The following is a 15,074-nucleotide window of genomic DNA, read 5'->3' on the forward strand; positions in this document are numbered from 1 at the left end:
GGAAAACCAGGCTTAACCCCCCAACTCTTAATTGCAGCTAGCAGCAGACGCAGAGTAATAACTCTGTAATATCGCTCTCCTTCTGCTGATTTTGCTTTAACTGCATTAAGCTTCAGAAACAAAACTTTCAGCTAATGGACTTGCTGTCTGTCGCCTCTAAAACTTCCTGTCATCAGAATTTTTAAAAGGGTTTCTAAAGGGCTTCCTAAGCACAGGTTTCTTAATATAGATCTCACCTTTCAGAATCTAGTGCCGGTTACTGCTGGTCTTACATCAGTGTAGCTCAAACAAAATGTACAGAAAGTGGTACATTTTATGCTCTGCATACTTTGTTAGCCCCCATTTCACCCTGGTTTCCCAGAGCAGGTATGATTTGGTTGATGTATCATTTTCAGTGCTGCAATAACACTGATATGATTATGAGTGGATCAGACACAGCAGCTGCGACTGTAGTTTTTAAAGCCCTCAGTGTCACTGCTGAAAATAGTCCAGCAACCAAGAATATCCAGTCAACAGCGTCATGATGGCAGCCTCCTGTGTCCACTGACAAAGGACTAGAGGACTGTGCAACAACAGATGAGCTACTCTCTCTGACTTTACATCTACAGGGTGGACCAGTGGGGTAGGTGTGTCTAACAGACTGGACAGTGAGTGGACAGAATGTTTAAAAAATGAGCTAATTGAGTATGCAGAGGAACAGATGAACTGTGATTGCAGAAATAAAAAGTGCACCAATACCATCACTGCTGGTGTATACGTCTTAAAGGGACAGTATCAGAAACAGTCTATTCAATACTAAAGAATAAGCCAGACAATGGTCACGTAAAAGCTAACGGTACATAAAAGCACATACTAAATGTCATACGCAGACCTCAGAGGAAAGGAAAATATTAAAAGGCAAGTGGATATGACCCCTTTAAGACTGCAGTTAACTTCTACAAGTGCTACGCTATAAAACTGGTCATGAATATCTCATTTTCATGGCATGGGACTGAAATCTCTGGCAGTTTATTTTGCAGGGTGAGAATTACATGCTCCAGGCACTGCTTCTGCAGCAGTTATTCCAACAAGGCTTGTGTTTTTTTCTTTCCACAACAATATGCTCACACTGCACCCACTCCGTTGGATGATCGGTCACACAGTGATTGCTTCGGCAGCAAAAGCACTACGGCAGAGATCTTACACTCAGCACATGCAACCTGTCTTCTGTCCTGCTTTCAGAGACTTAACAAAGCAATATGCATTCTGTTTACATGAAGATACACGCACAGGCCAATTTATTAGAAACACCCCCACACCCTTCTACTTTCAAACACTGCCCCCCCCCCCCACACACACACACACTCCACACACACACACACACACTCCACACAAACACACACTTACTGCCCCCTTTATTATAAACACCCTCCTTCTAAATCAACACACTGGCCACTTTATTAGAAACACCACCCCCAATATATACACACACACACACCTATTTTCACCCACTATCCACTTTAGATATAGCCCCCTTGAATATCCACTCACTGGCCACTTTAGCAGAAACACCCCTCTCTATCCATACACACATTGTACTTTCAATCACTGACCACTTTATTAGAACAACCCCCCCCCAAACACACACAAACACCTTTTACTTATATCTACTGGCCACTTTATTAGAAACCCCTCACCATCACCACCCCTTTTGTGAATGCACTGGTACCCACTTTGTATCACTGACCACTTTATTGGAAACATCCATGTGCTTCCACATCTTTTTTTTTGTCTTTTTGCATTCTACACAAAACCCAAAAATATCCAGACTACAGTGACTTTATGGACAGATGGAATGCAGTCTGTAAATGTACACCATTAAGGTGGATATCACAGGATAATAAAGTGTCTTTTAAAGTGGTCAGATAGCAGTCAATAAACTAATCAATAATTAAGAAAGGAGCGCACAGCTGATCTGTCAGAAATCTCTGGACTGTGCTGAGCTCATTAATCGCAAACAAGAAAAAAATCTTAAGGGCTCCATACTGACCCATGGTGGTGATGGTCAGTACTGCCCCATTGTCGGCGTAGCTACTTTCCCCTATGGAGTTAATGGCGTTGACCGAGAAGTTGTATGTAGTGGAATGGAGAAGTCCAGTGACTTTGTAGACTGTGGCTCTTGGAGGGTAGACGTCTACATAGAGATGACTGGCAGACCCCACCCACCGATACCTGTCCATTGGGCACAAGATAATTATAGACACGAATTTCTTGGATAAAGACGTACATACTAAATGAGGTCTTTTGAGGAGCAGTGAGACAGCTTTACCATTAAACAATATTTCAGGTAATTTACAGGATTCTAGAAATGGCAAATCTATGAGGTAGGACCATGATCCTACGTTGTCTACAAATGACTCAGTTTATGCTTCATGGAGCAGGTCCCCCCAGGGTGTCTGCGGCTCTGGCTCCTGTGATTACCTGTCACCATGGTCCTAAAGGGAAACACTTGAAGTACGTATCAACTGTTCTAAAAGTGAGAGCTGTAGTGTGGCTTTGACATGTTTCTCAATGTCTATGTGACTGACCTGACACGGAAGTTCTGGGTCAGACCTCCATCGAAGCCTGGCATCCACTCAAGAGTGACAGACGTGGACGAGATACTGAGCACCTTCAGGTCTGAGGGAGGGTCTGGGTAACCTGGGACAGAGACAGTGGGTGGGCTGATAGTTACAATGATGTAAAAGTGTTTCTCACTGATTGTCCTCATTGTCCATACACTTTGGCACTCTACAATTACATAGAATAGACTAAAATAAGGACAGAGCAGTTAAGATTTGATTGCTGGACGATTCACAGCCCTGCAGTGACACTGACACAGTGGGAGTGTGTTGGTGTGTGTATTTGCTGTAAAGTGCCCTTTTAGAAAGCACTGAAAGTCACAAGTACTAATAGCACCCCCTTGTGGAAGCGCTTATCCCTACATAATGTGAGTGAGTGAGTCTGTGATTAAGTTGTAGTTGCACTTCTTGATGCACTTCTTTATGATGTCATAATAGGACACTAATGTTGGGGACCTACTCATTCCTCAAACAAATAACTCAAATAAAAACTGTACTATTAAAATAGTTTTATTGTGTTTGTGAACGTGTAGCCCTAATTCAGATGATAAAATACATGATCCCTGTAAGTAGGACGTAATAATGGCAACTGAATTCATGAACATACATGAACAGCTTATTTCTGTTGAATGAAGGGGTGTTAGATGTTGTAGTGAGAAGCTGAGAGGAGCGAAGGAGTGAGGAACGGAGCAAAAGAGAGATGAAAATATGTCCTAATTCTTTTCACTTGCTTGAGTAAATAGCAATTATTCGTTCTCACTCTCGGGACGGAGGGGCAGAAGGGTCAGTTTTTCTTTCTCTGCCCCTTAAAATTCACAAAAGCCAGCGAGAGAAAAAGACGGAACAAAATCGGGGCTATTTTCTTCCTCCCCTCAGCCTTCTGATGATAAGAAGCATATAAGATTTATCATCGCTGCGTCAGATTAATTATGAATATTCACGGCAGTAAAAATAGAGGAGGGGGACACAGCGAATATTGGATTGTATTTCATGCTTTTTATGGTAAACATTAAACGTCTCCGTCCGAGTCCAGAGAACTTGCCTGAAGAAAGATGTTGGGGGTTGGATGTGTGGTGAGGAGGGATGGAGGGATGAAGCAGCTGAAAGAAAGCTCATTATAAAAATAGCAGATGAGAGAATAAAAGGAGGGGAGGAAGAGAATAGAGTGATATTCAAAAGCGAAAAAAGGAAATTAATACAGCAAACTATTGCAAATATGGCAGGGAAGGAAACAAAAAAGAATGAAAAATACAAGAGAGTGAGGGTGTGTGTTTGTGTGAAAGAGAGAGAGAGAGAGAGAGAGAGAGAGAGAGAGAGAGAGAGAGAGAGAGAGAGAGAAGTAGGACAGAGCAAATAATGGACAGGAAAAGGACTAAGGAAAGAGTGTGGAGAGAGAGGTTAGAGACGGATTGGAGGAGGTGTGTGTGTGTGTGTGTGTGTGTGAGAGAGAGAGAGAGAGAGAGAGAGAGAGAGAGAGAGAGAGTGTCAGAGAGTGTATAACCTTTCTGAGCTCTAAATTGGAGATTAAACCAAGGCGTATTAAACAGAGCGGAGGTTGATTACTTTTACCTGAATAATTAATGTCACAATGACTTTTTGGCTGAGGAAATCTCCAACTTACACACTCTCTACATCCACACTCCCTCCCACACACACACACACACACACACTATCCTATCTCACTGTGCCTGTGTGTGTTTGTTTGTATTTCACTTTTTGTGAAACCTAACACAGTGTCCCCACAATGATATAAAAACAATACTTTAATTGTTGAGAGTGTATGTCTGCAAACACAGGAGTGAGAGAGTTTTTGTAAACTTCACAAAATGTCCCCACAATGACATAAAAACAATGCCTTAATCGCATGGCCCTATTTTGCTGCTGTTCATAGAAAAAAAATGGAGAGTACATTTCTACGTATACAACTCTGTGTGTGTATGTGTGTGTGTGTGGTAGGTAAGCTGGTTTCGAGTAGATGTGTGTTCAGACCTCTCTCTCAGGCACTAAGTGTGTGTGTATGTGTGTGTGTGTGTGTGCGCGCGTGTGTGTGTATAAATACTGGTGCTGAGTAGTTGTATGTCCAGGCTGTCCTCTCCCTGGTTGTTGTGGGCAGTGCAGGTGAAGATGGCATAGTCCAAGGCTGCGCTCACATTAACCACGGTCAGTGTACTGGTGTGGACCACTCCCTCCCTGACCGTTCGCTCCATATACCTGCACACCACATACACACATGGCTATATTAATGTAGGGGAAAAAAAAGCCATATACCTTATACCTTATTATTTTTAGACAGTGCTGACTGGGTGGGTCAGTGTGCCATTTAAAGCCTATGAACAGGACACTATGGTGTGTGTATGAGTGGACACCTGGGGTTGCCAAAGTCCAGCGGAACACCGTTCTTGGCCCAGGTGAAGGAGACCCGTGGAACTCCTTCTGCCTGACACAGAACATCCACATCGGTGCTACCGTCCCCTCGACTGGCCACTTTCCTCCACTGCGCCCCCTTGTGTAACACTGGTGCAACTGCAACACAGAGACCAAGAGACATGGGGAAGTTGCACTGTGTGAACGCCTTTAATGCAGAGCCACTCTCTTTTCCTTCACATGCACCTGCATGAAGCAACAGGGGTAGATCTGACCTAAGGTCATCTTGCCCAATACTAGCTTAAGGGGTATTATACCCAACCAGCACAGGGCTAGGGAGCAGTGAACTCTTTTCTCTGCAGTGATGGAGATCCATCCAATATGTAAATCATTGATAATAATCCAGCATCCAACAAATTCTGATCAGATTCTAATGTGACAGCAATGTCACAGAATGTATTGGAAACATTCCCAGAAAAAAAAAAAAAAAAAATAAAAAGAGCAACACTTTCTTTGAAGCATGCATTTATATGCCTTTATAAGTGTAGTTATAACTCTTAGTAATTTGGTAATAATGCACTGTAAGCTTACTTATAAACTCAAATAATTCCTCTTTTAATAAGCTGTAACTGACTATTTTATAACTTATAAACAGTTATACAAGTGTAACTATTCATTATAATGCCTTTTAAATGGACAATGTCCTTTGCACAATTATATGTCATTTGTAAGATATATTAAGGATTTTAAACACATTTGAAATGTTTAGAATACCATAACTGAGTGTAAGGTAATTCCTCATTTTTATTTATAATAAATAATAATGCAAATGGTCAATCACTTTATTTGAATCACTCCGTGATGACATTTTAAACCTTTATGATGCATTTATAATAAAGGAATAAATATTGTACTTGTTTTATAATTATACACAGGTCATTAACCATTTAAACATATTTATAGTGCATAGTGACACTTGTGTATAAGTAAAATGTCTTTAAAAAACTTCTGAATTTAAAATAAATTGCTCTATTTTTTTCTGGATTTGAAAAATAGATCTAATTATTCTTTATCTTCTAAAAAATAAATATCAAATATGAGGATATCAAATAAGTTTTTGCACTGAGAAAAATAAATATTTACTCAGTGTTATTGTATCCCAAAATGTGTTTTGGGTATTTTTCACCCAAAATTTAGAAAACAAATAAAATAATATAAAAAAAAATAATAATGTTTGGTATTGTCTTTTCTGTCTTCTTTTACCATTTCGCTGAGAGAGTGGGGACCACAGCAGAATGATTGACAACATATGGGTCAAATATAACCACTCAGGTACTCAATGTGACGCAGGCTGAAAATTAGATCATGTCCACTCAGACGTACTTGTCTAAGCTGAAAAGAGGGATTCTGAAAAACATCATGACCCTAAGGCTGATAATCACAATCTTGTAACAGCTTCTCATTGCAACTCTTTCATGGCCAGATTCTACTCGTTTTAGCTGACTCCCCACTCCCTTAGTAGTGCACTACCCAAATATTAAATCACTGATGTGTTTAACAACTCCACACTGGACATACAGCACTTTTTGAGTGAATAAGCCAAGACTTATAACTCAGAACAGAACAGAACTATGTAAGGAGTAGGGCAAGATTCGGGATGCAGCCAGAGCTTGAGAAACAAAAGTTAGCTGGCCGTTAACTTAACAAAGTGGGCTGATAATGCTGTGTTAATGCAAGAAACAGGAAATGTTCTCTGTCTGCTTTTCACTGCACATTATAAATTTATGAATATGCAGCAGAAAATAGTTTCAGACTCACAAAAGTCAAACAGTGTCAACTGTGCTATAACCTGCATCAAATAAATGTAATCCTGAAATGGTGGGTAGAAAATAATATCAGACTGAAGCAGAATTATGAAAATAACTGTATACTAATGTAAGAATATGGCTAACATTGTCAGTAAAGAAAAAACATACATGGAGTTTGAAATCTGTTGCAAGCTTTAAAGTGTTTCAAAAGCATAAAACTCACAACGGACGATGAGTTGTCCCACCACATGGGCAGGGGGCGCTATGCCATTATCCACAGTGCACTGATAAGGTCCTGCTCGTGAACGGGTCACTTCATACAGAGTCAAAAGTCCGCTTGCACCATGCTGACTCTCTTCACCCAACTCCTCCACCTCCCCATCACCCTACAAGAGAAAGTCCCAGTGCCTCTGTACTTCATCTGTGCAGTTAGTATGTAAATGAGTTTAAAACATCAAATCTAAGCAATATGGAATAGAATGGAATTTCTTCCTCACTGTCCATTCTCTCAGCTCCACTGCACCATACAGAAGATATTTGTAGGTCTACAATTATAGACGGTGTAAGAGACCATGAACAGACACCACCACCACCCCGTAACTGTCACCACAGCACTAAGGATGAGCCACCACCCAAATCATACCTGCTCTGTGGTGGTCCTGACCATTGAAGAACAGTGTGAATTCGGGCTAATAATCTATGCAGAGAAAGTGGGCCACATAGTCCCTCCTTGGACAATTTACACCTGTATGCACAGGGAGCTGATAAAATGGACAATGAATGTACATTGTAAAAAATAAAGGTCACATTGTTGGTACCCTCAAGGGGTCATATTCCATACCTTTAATTAGGGAACATAATTCTATCTTAATGTATTATAATTTTTATAATTGTGAATGTACAGTACCATTCGAAAGTTTGGACATCTTCTCATTCAGTGTTTTTTCTTTGTTTTCATATTATTTTCTACATTTTAAGTGAAGGAAAACTATGAAGGAACACATAATTCCATATGTACTAAATAAAAAGTGTTAAACAAACCAGAATACCTTCTATACTTTAGACTCTTCAAAGTAGCCATATTTTGCTCTGATGACAGCTTTGCGCACTCTCTGCATTCTCTATCAGCTTCATGAGGTTGTCACTGAGAATGGTTTTCAGTGAACAGCTGTGGCCTCGTCAAGAGTTAAATTATAGGACTGCCGTCTTAATGTGACCATAACATGGGTTGTGCAGAGGTAGGGCTGGGTACACAGTTCTATACAGTGAATAGCCCTATTCCATCAATATGTGTCCAAACTTTTGACTGGCACTGTACATTTCTGTTTTTTTTTCAGAAGACTGTCCCCTATGGAAAAACAAAAGTGTGCACCTGTACACTTCAGTCTTAGTAGCTGGCTGCATTTTCTTCTTTTGGTTCTGCTTCTCAGAATTCACTTTTTCTGTGTTCAGCTGTGTTCAGATCAGAAGTCAAAGAGAATTCTTGCTTATGTCATTGATCTACCAGGTTTTTCATGGTTGTGTGGAGTTCTATTTCTCTGCCATTTTGTATAACTTCATTTTCATGTTTTCCTTTGATCCCCTTCCTTTTTCAAGTGAGCTAGCTAATATTTAGTCTTACTTAAAGATAAACAAGTTCCCTGGCTGTTGTGACTGGAAATAGTACGTTAGTGAAGGCTGACCTCTGATTTTACACTAGTTTACCTCAACATATAAACCCGCTTCACTTTATGAAAACATTGAAGATGGACTAACTATGACTAAACTCGGGAAGGTCAGTGGTTGCTCACAGCTAAACCAAGAGAGGGGAAAAAAAAGCTCTGAAATGGCACAATCTCAGCTAACACTGACAAATGTGGCCTTTGCTAAAGCTGCTTTAATGAAAGCTATTCTTCTCCATTTGGGACGGAGTTGTTGAGCCAGAGAGGTGAGAGTGCGGCATAGTTAGAGCAGTGAAATATAGCACGTCCTGCTGCTAAGGACTGCCATATAGAAGAGGAGACAAAGAAGAAGAGAGGGAAGTCAGAAGAAGACAAAATAGGGGGGTGGGGAGAGTGGGGACTAAGAAAGTGAAATGAGAAGAGAAGTGGGAACATGAAAGGAAAGCATAGAAGAGGAGGAATTTAGAGAGGACCTTTGAAAGAGATATTATTATCAGGAGACAAAGATACAAGAGCAAAACAAGGATAGAGTTCACCCACCCTCCACTTCCAGGAGAACATGCCATGGTCGATGGGATTGGCATCAGCTTCACACATCAAATCTGCAGTGTCGCCAACATTTACAAACACTGGGTCCATCTTCATCTTCACACTTGGAGCATCTGGAAAAGAAAGATAGGTTCAAGCATTTATTCAATATCAGGGATGTGCTGTAGCGGCATTATAGACATTATGTGTCCAAACAATGGAAGCTACCCCTTTAAATGAATTCAGTTACTTTGCAGCACTCTGATTGCACAGTCTCAATAGAAACCTATCACTAACAAAGTAGGACATTATGAAACTGCTTGTCATAAGACTACAGTCGTCACACCCAGTGAAGAGGACAAGAGAGGTATGAATCTCCCTAGCACTGGACCCTGGAAGAGCAAATGTACCTATTGAGGAATTAAAGAAAATCTGAGCTAGGGCTATGGTTAGATTTAGGGTTAATGAAGATATAAATTAAATAAATTGTCTGCATGCAGTTGTGTCTGAGGCAGATACGTAAATGATTACAGATGTGGTTTGATTGGACACTGGGGTCTTACCACAAGAGCACATTTAAAAAAAAAAAAAGCTTCCCTCACTGCTCTATGAAAAGACTGAGAGATCTTTGACTGTTAGATGCATCTACAGCTCACTCGAAGACATTTTTCCCAGTTGACAGAATTTGAAAAGGGGAGCATCATTAGACTGAGGGGAGCAGGATTGCAGTTTTGATGAACTGCCACCATCTAGGCCGCTCTGAGTGATCTGTTAGGGAGTGTTGTGAGAACTGCTGTCGTGAAAGAGACCTGGACTTCTACGGACTGGAACCATATCATCTGTCCATGTTCTATTTGGGATCTGACAACGGTTTGGTTTTGAATGTGGAGGTCATATGGTGATAACGTCAATCCTGCCTTTGCTGTAGAGTGACACACTGCCCCTTGCTGGTGTGATAACCTTTGAAGCCATTGCAAATGACATTCTACCCTCCCTAGTAGTGATACGAAAAACACTAACAGCTCAGTGATATGTACAGGACATTCTCATGGAAGGGCTTCCAACTGAAATTTTTCAGCAGAATAATATTTGTCCACCCACAGAAAGGGTTTCCCAGGAATGTCTCCACCAGATTACAACACTCCCTCAGCCTCAGTTACCAGATTTATCACTAATCAAGCATTTATGTTACCAGCTGGGATGCCAGTTTCTGCAACCTAGGAGTGTGCAGGATCCACAGTCCCAGTTGCAACATTTGTGGCCTTTGTGCCCGGCCATTTAAAATGCATCATTTACATTTTTTTTTGCATTCATTTAGTGACAGTTATGTCCACCTTGACAGGTGCTGTATTTCCTAGTGATGTTTCCACTCAATGTGGATTTTGTTGGTACTCTGAATGATGACTCGCATGACTCTTTCACAACTTTCACAAAGCTGGTTTCTTTCATATATGTTTTGTTGATCCTTGTCTAGCTCAGTACAGTTTACAAATCACATCTTTGAATAGCATACTGATGCTGAATACATTTATTTAAGCTATATGTATTAGTCTTGCCCTGCTTTTATTGTGTTGCAGTCTACAGCGGAGCACCACAGTGTTAAAGTAATGAAGTTTGCAGGAGGATCATTCAGCTCTGGAGTCACTTACTGCCTGCTCTTTTATTTCTGTGTCACTTCCAAGGACAGCTCCTTCACCACAGTCTATTGCCGTGTGCTGCCGTCCATGCACATAACTGATCTTTTGCTTCCACTGAGTTGCATCCCAAACTTTACTTTACATTTGGAGATGAGTTTTCCCACCAATTCTAAACTTTTCACACAGTTCACACAGGAAATGCTAATGTAATAGCACATTGGTTGTATTCGTATTCAAACCTTTGACAGGAAGGAATCTAAAGCATTCAGGTTTACAAAATTTCTCACTTGTAAGTAATTAAAATAAGCTTTCTGTACATAGCGCAGGTTCTAGAGCATCTACGCTTAAGCTGAAGGTCACTATGCCCAATGAGAGGGAGATTGAATATGACTAGGATTGGGCTGTGCAGCAGTGGGTCTCTTTTCAGAATGGAATTAGCTTCTTCTTGTACTACGAGATGAGCTGGAGTGGTGCTTATGAATCAAAACTAATTATCCAACATTAGTACCTGACCTCACTAATGTACCCCTAGTTAAATACCACCACATCCTCACAGCAATGTTCAAATAAATACCTTTTATTGCAGAGGAAATGTTGAATGAATGTGTGTAAACTAATTTATGGCCATAGTGCATCTATACAAATGGAAATGGTAAGTAAATACAATGTACTGTGTAATATTTCAAGTGTAATGTTGTAATTAAGGCAAAGCAAAATCTATTTTGAGTGTAAGACCAGCCCAAGACTAGCTGAGAATGGAAGTGAGACCCCACAACCTGAGTAAAAGTAAAATTTACAAATAAAACAATTATTCTAAAATACACATATTTTATTTAAAGTCCCTAATGACATTTGTAGTTAGATTTTTACATTTTTTCCATAACCTGCAATCTGATTGGCTCTTATTGCTGAAGGCCAGGGTTTTGTACATTAACAGCAAGCTGATTGGCTCTTTATGCTGAAGGACAGGAATTTATCCATAAACAGAATCCATGTCCAGCATTATGAGAATTTCAACCGGTAATCGTCCCCTTCTTTTTAAAATTTCTGGAGTTTGTAGGAGGATCACTGTCATTCCAAAGTGTCCCAAAAGAGCTTTTATCACATCCCTTTGGCTATTTTAACCGGCCCCAGGACAGCGGTGTATGGTAGAGATGGGCGGATCAATTCAAATATCAATAATATAGATACCAACGCTGCTATTGGTATTGATCAATACTCGTGGAAAAAGAGCGATACTCAAGCCTTTTTCCTCTCCCACCGCTCTGCCGCTAAAATCTGTGTGCAAGGCAGCGCAGAGCAGTGCAGAGCACCCTCCTCCTGCGTAGTCATGTTGCGAGGAGAGGCGCGCGCGCGCCCCCTCTACCCCCTGCCCTGTGTGTGTCACACATTCGAGTCACAGCTCTCATCATAATGCACAGATCTGATTGACTGAGTAGTCTCACGTGTGAAATTAAGACACACGTGATTAGACGTTTCCTGGAGTGCTAAACCTGACTAGAAGAGCCACACCATTTGAAACAAACACTCTGTTAAAAATTAAACAGCTCTTAATAGTTTATCAGGTACAGGTCCAGGTCTGGATTGACATCCGCACCTGGACTGCTGTCTGCCTATTTATGACCCCTGTTCTAAACGTTTTATTAACAGTTTCAGTTTTAAAAAGCAGTCTGGTCTAAATGTGAATTTGAAAATGCAATTCCTAGGATACGTGGATGTATGAAATATATTTCTTGCTCATCAAATGTATACAAATTTCTCAAAAATACCCAGTGTAAGAAATCAGCCTTACAAGAACACTAGGTAGTATGTTTATCTTAACAGAGAGTTTGCATGGATTCTTTCTATCTATCTATCTATCTATCTATCTATCTATCTATCTATCTATCTATCTATCTATCGTTCGTTACACTTATATAGCGCCTTTCTAGATACCCAAGGACGCTTTACAATCCACACTGCTCAGAATGCTCAGAACACTCAATCCACACACACACAGTGGTGAGAAGCAGCAGCCAAACGCGCACAGCATACTCTCGACCAGGAACGACCGTCCACCCAGAGGACTGCATCAAGCACTAGGATTTCACCCAGGACAGAGCTCCAATCCTTATCTGGGCACACACACATTCACTCACAAACCAGGACAGTTATTAGAGAAGCCAATTCACCTACCCTCCATGTTTTTGCACTGTATCATTGTATATGTACTCATTTTTGGAGATCCTATTGCTATATTTAAAACGTTCTAGCTGCAACACTGAAGATATGTGATTAGATTATTCATTTCATAGTGAATTAGTTTTACCTTCAATTTCTAATCAGTGCAGGCAGGTTTTAACACATCTGCAAATCAGTTTTTTTTCCTGTTTATTACACAGAACATATCAAACGAGTCAAACAACCTTGAGTTAAAACCTCCAAAATATCCCAGCCTTTAACCTGCACTTGACTGAGAATTATATAAAAGCAGAGCTCATGTGTGAACAGAAACTGACCCATTCCCATACTGTATGTAATACTGAGTAACGTCTGTATGACCTGCAACATTCGCGATTAAACTTTTAGCAAGAAGTGGCCCAGATCTAAACCATAAACTTGCTACTATGCAAAAGCAATCATTTCTCCGTCTATCTTATTTTTCCAGTTAGGACTGAAGCTTTCAGAAAAGGGGAAAACATTCTTGGAATGTGTGTTTACTGTGAAATGAAAATGCTGCTAGTTTTTCAAGCAGAGGTCAGGTCATGTTTAAGAAGACTTTTATGACAACTTTAACTTGTGTACTCTGTTTAAAAAGAGTCTGACTTGGTCTAAACGATCAAAACTCAAACAACAGTAAAGTTATGGCAAGTATGTTGTAGGTTCATAGAGTGCAAAGGATGCTATGAACACAAATGTCCCTGCTTTCCTTTCTAAGTGGGTAAACTAAACAGATACAGGTTTGCTGTTGATTGAGTAGAAACCTGTGCTTCTGTATTTCCTTGATCAAATGCCATATATGGTTGAGACAGAGACAAGCCCAATAGAAATCATATGTACTACATTAGAAATACTAGAGTTCCAGACTTCAGTAGTATGTCATTAGGAATTATGTAAATACATTGTAACAAAAAACAAAACTGTGGTACTAAAAATTGTCTGTTAAAGACCTGACAATTTTAAACAGGACCAATAATAAAGATAAACTCACCTACATAAGAACTTGTCTTATATTTGAACAGCCCAAGGTCAGAATTAATTTAATCAGATTTTTTCCCTTTAAGATTCAGTGAGCACAAAGACACCTTCCAGTGTAAATCCGGTGATTAAACTTGTTAGCATTTCCATTTGGTGGTGGTGTTTGTACAGTAGAAGATGTATCATGGGTGAAATAAGACATCAGAGCTATGGCTGAGCATTTCTGCATTAAAATTGCAGCATTCCACAGACAGTGGAATGAACACAGATTCAGACAGCTAGGGTTTCTGAGGTCATAAACCTAGCTTTTGGGCTGCGAAAGGGTTAAGGGAGGGGCTCTTTGCATATCCATGAATCTATAGGTACTGTGAAAACTGAGCCCATGGACAGTCTGCCTTTTTTTTAGTGGGCTGTCTAAGTCTAAAACATGAGATAAATCTAGACTTACTCATTATGCTCTGCTTCTGCCATCAAGACCAGATGCTTTAGAACAATAAGAATTTAGAAATAAGAGCAAAGAAATAAAGCTGTTTATTTATTTACTGTCCAAAATAAATAAATAAAACAATTAGACTTTTCAAACATGCTTTAAATAAAATTACTAATGAATTTAGTTAAACTCTCAGAATTGTATACACTCAATATTTTGGGCACCTAACACAATATAATAAAAATAATTTGAAGCATTGTTAAAATGTACATTTTGTTGTGCTAAAGAACATTTCATATTGTCTGAATATTTAAAGGAAAGAATGTTCAGAACTGGTGGAATGCATTAGAAACAATGCATAGATATTTAAATGCAACTCCTGCAAAAAAAAAAAAAAAAAAAAAAAATCATAAAATCATGTCACAAATGGATCCAATTTAGCAATGTTTTCTTGAATTTTCCCTCCATCTTTACAATTACTATCAATGATATTGTATTATGCTGGCTATGGTCCCATAGGATAAGAGACTTTTTGGTGTTTCTCTAACATATGATGATGAATCAGGCAGATGTAAATATACATATGAGATTTTAATGTTATATTATTTATTTAAAATTGATAATAATAACTTGCGAAAGTAAGTCCTTCCTTTTAATCTCGAGTCCCTAACCTGAGACTGAGATCCAAGTGATGCTCATCCACTCTGCAGCTGTGTGGCTAAGTGCAATATTTCTGTGTATTACTTATGAATCGCTACATTACCGCTGTCTCACGAGTCCGGGAACTGTCTAAATATGCTCCTCTGGAAGCAGACGGCTTCAAATGAACTCGCAGCACATTAATCACAGCCTGTGTCCAGACAACAGCT

The 15,074-nt window shown here is 39.8% G+C and overlaps 1 protein-coding gene across 1 annotated transcript in view; it reads right to left on the reverse strand.

Annotated features, from left to right (window-relative positions):
- Positions 1-15,074, reverse strand: part of nphs1 (NPHS1 adhesion molecule, nephrin) — a 140,362-nt gene that overhangs the window by 9,478 nt on the left and 115,810 nt on the right. Inside the window, exons 21-26 of the mRNA XM_066682248.1 lie at positions 8,974-9,095; positions 6,996-7,158; positions 4,967-5,123; positions 4,660-4,811; positions 2,568-2,679; positions 2,030-2,211 (exon numbers count right to left, since the gene is read on the reverse strand). Coding sequence (XP_066538345.1) covers positions 2,030-2,211; positions 2,568-2,679; positions 4,660-4,811; positions 4,967-5,123; positions 6,996-7,158; positions 8,974-9,095 — 888 coding nt within the window. The remainder of the gene's footprint in view (positions 1-2,029; positions 2,212-2,567; positions 2,680-4,659; positions 4,812-4,966; positions 5,124-6,995; positions 7,159-8,973; positions 9,096-15,074) is intronic.

This window comes from Hoplias malabaricus, chromosome 1, assembly GCF_029633855.1.
Source record: "Hoplias malabaricus isolate fHopMal1 chromosome 1, fHopMal1.hap1, whole genome shotgun sequence".
Classification (NCBI taxonomy): Eukaryota; Metazoa; Chordata; class Actinopteri; order Characiformes; family Erythrinidae; genus Hoplias; species Hoplias malabaricus.